This window comes from Phymastichus coffea, unplaced genomic scaffold (assembly GCF_024137745.1).
Source record: "Phymastichus coffea isolate CEN01 unplaced genomic scaffold, Cenicafe_Pcof_1.1 PCOF00001, whole genome shotgun sequence".
Taxonomy (NCBI): Eukaryota; Metazoa; Arthropoda; class Insecta; order Hymenoptera; family Eulophidae; genus Phymastichus; species Phymastichus coffea.
In genome coordinates, this window is record NW_026706812.1 from 8,303,823 (window position 1) to 8,306,932 (window position 3,110).

At 42.5% G+C, this 3,110-nt stretch overlaps 1 protein-coding gene across 1 annotated transcript; it reads left to right on the forward strand.

The window, feature by feature from the left end:
* The first annotated feature begins 1,831 nt into the window (after positions 1–1,831).
* On the forward strand, positions 1,832–2,449 carry LOC131663687 (uncharacterized). The gene has a single exon (XM_058934262.1). It carries the CDS (start codon positions 1,832–1,834, stop codon positions 2,447–2,449), a length of 618 nt encoding a protein of 205 aa, XP_058790245.1.
* Positions 2,450–3,110: the final 661 nt, after the last annotated feature.

Below are 3,110 nucleotides of genomic sequence, written 5' to 3' on the forward strand. Positions count from 1 at the left end.
ACAACTGGTACCTGAAAAAACGTAGAGACGTAAAAGAAAAACCAGATAATTACCCAAAATTTTCTATTTGGAAATTTTCTATTTTTCTTTTTGGACTGGAAAATCGGAGACAATATGCTATATTATAACAGACCAGACCCGATTATGGACCCGTTAACAAATGGAGAAACGGAATGGAAACTAGTAGTACCTGACGAATAACAAATGGAAATCATGAAAAATGCACACTGCCTCCCTGTAGCGGGACATCTGGGTATAGAAAAAGGGTATAGAGAATTAGTATCGAATATTACTGGCGAGGAATGTATACTGACACTTACAACTTCGTCACAAGATCTCCGCTATGTCAAAGATATATGAGGTGTGATCAAAAAGTAAGGTGAATTTTTATTTTTCTCAAAAAATATTTATTTATTCATCAATTTTTATTTTATCTCCGTCAAAGTAATCCCCCTCGGATATAATGCACTTGTGCCAACGCTTTTTCCATTCCTCAAAGCATTTCAAAAAATCATTTTTTGTGATCTTGTTTAGTTCATCCTTCGATGCCGTCTTTATCTCCTCAATCGTGGCCAAACGCCGTCCTTTCATGGGCCTCTTCAGTTTTGGGAACAAGAAGAAGTCACAGGGGGACAGATCTGGGGAATACAGTGCCTGTGGCATCGTTACTGTGTTGGTTTTAGCCAAAAATTCGCGCACAAGCAACGATGTGTGAGCAGGGGCGTTATTATGGTGCAAAAGCCAATTTTTATTTTTCCACAAATTTGGACGTTTCTGGCGGATTGCTTCGCGCAAATTGCGCATAACTTGCAGGTAATATTTCTTATTTACTGTTCTACCCTGTGGCAAGAACTCATGATGCACCACGCCCCTGCAGTCAAAGAAAACTGTAAGCAAAACCTTTACATTTGATCGAACTTGGCGTGCTTTTTTTGGTCTTGGTGATCCAGAATGCCTCCACTGGGACGATTGAGTCTTAGTCTCGACGTCATAACCGTATACCCATGTTTCGTCACCTGTTATAACCCTGTTGAGTAAATCTGGATCATCGTTGACGTCATTCAGTAGCTCTTGGGCGATGCTCATGCGACGTTTCTTTTGGTCGAAATTGAGCAATTTCGGAACAAACTTCGCTGACACACGTCTCATGTCTAAAACACTCGTCAAAATTGATTGGCACGAACGAAATGAGATGCCAATATCATCAGCAATTTCTCTAATGGTAATTCGACGATTTCCCAACACTATTTTCTTCACTTCTTCAACATTTTCATCAGTTATTGATGTGCTGGGGCGTCCAGAACGAGGATCGTCGTCGGTGTCTTCTCGACCTTCTTGGAAGAGTTTATACCACTTGTAAACATTTTTTTGGCTTAAAGTAGACTCACCGTATGCCACTTTCAGCATTTCAAGTGTTTTGGAACATTTGATTCCATTTTTCACACAAAATTTAATGCAAACTCTTTGATCCATGTTTTTAGACAGCAGCAAATCGTGGAGCACGCAAAACACTTCTAACCTTTATGCCTCTCACAAACAAACCAAACATACTACAAAGCTGAAATTTGGAACGTATGTTCTAGACGAGTGTACCGACATAACCAAATAAAAAAGTCGAAGATCTACGTAGCCCGCTAAATTTCAAAATTCACCTTACTTTTTGATCACACCTCGTAAAACCAGCCAACTAGGTCAAGAGGGCCTTATGAAACGACGAAAAAAAGACCGACCATGGACAATAGTAGCAGTTGACACTATGGAATTTCCTCGAAGAAAAACACAGAATAAATACCTCTTATTTTTCCAAGATCTCTTCACACGTTGGATAGAAATGAAACCAGTACGCTCTGCAGACGGAAAGATCGTTGCGAGAGCATTAGAAGAACTCATCATATTCAGATGGGAAACACCTGACTACTTACTGACCGATAATGGGAAAGAATACGTTAATAAACACTTAGACAGCATGTTACAGGAATATGGCATCAAACACAACACGACGGTACCATATCATCCACAAGCCAACCCCGTCGAAAGAAGTAATAGATCGACACTGAAACCAGAAAATTGGACTGAAAGGCTGAAAAAATTAAAATACCTACATGAAATAGTTAAAAGGAACCTAGAGAAAACACATGAGAAAATGGCTGACCATATCAATATAGGGAGAAAGTTGACCGAATATAAAACCGGTGACCTAGTATTGATAAAAACGCATCACCTATCGAATGCAGCAAATAAATTCTCGACCAAATTAGGCGAAAAATATGAAGGACCTTTCAAATTGCTAGATAAACTCTTAAACACAGTATTTACCATCGAGACACTGACGAAGAAAAAAGTTGGCAAAGTTCATATTGAACAGTTAAAAAAATTTAAGAGCCCTGACAAAAATAACTATGACCTTAGATCAAACAAAGACCAAACTAAAGAAAAAGAAGATAGATAACCTGACCAATCTAACCATATTCTGTATTGTCCGACTCATGGGGTTTAACTTGCGTACTAACACGGCTGCAGCGTGGGGAATAATTACGCGAACATTGGTGACTGACCTCCATAAGTGCTGTCCTACGTCTGGACAGGCTAGCCTCTCCAGGCTAAGTAGGGGGCTGTAGTCGTTGACTAAGCTACACCTCTCGCCCTACCAGCAGATAAATGCATGCACTGTGCTGTCCTGACATCGACCAAAAGACCTTCGCATTAACCTGACTTATTTTCAGATCTACAATGGCCCCAAGGATCCTCGTCACGTCAAAGAAGGGCCTGAGCCTGACGGTGAAGATCCCGCTGTCCATAGTCCCCAGAACCATCACGGGGACCAGGAAGCGGGAGACCAGACCAGCTCAGGCCCCGGAACCCGACCGCTATGAGAAGAGCCTTCGCCTGCAGGCACTCGCCACCATGCCTGGGTACCAGGAAAGGGTAAGGGCTCAGCCCACCATCTAGCCCCGCCCAACACAGAAGACCCGTCAGCCTGGTATATCCAGGACATGGTCGAGGAAATCAAGCAGAAGGTACGCCTGGAGGCCATGGAAGTGGCGGAAGGGGAACTGGGCTGGGCCCTCACGTTCCAGACCCGTGTTCCCTAGGCGGACTGGAGGGGTGAG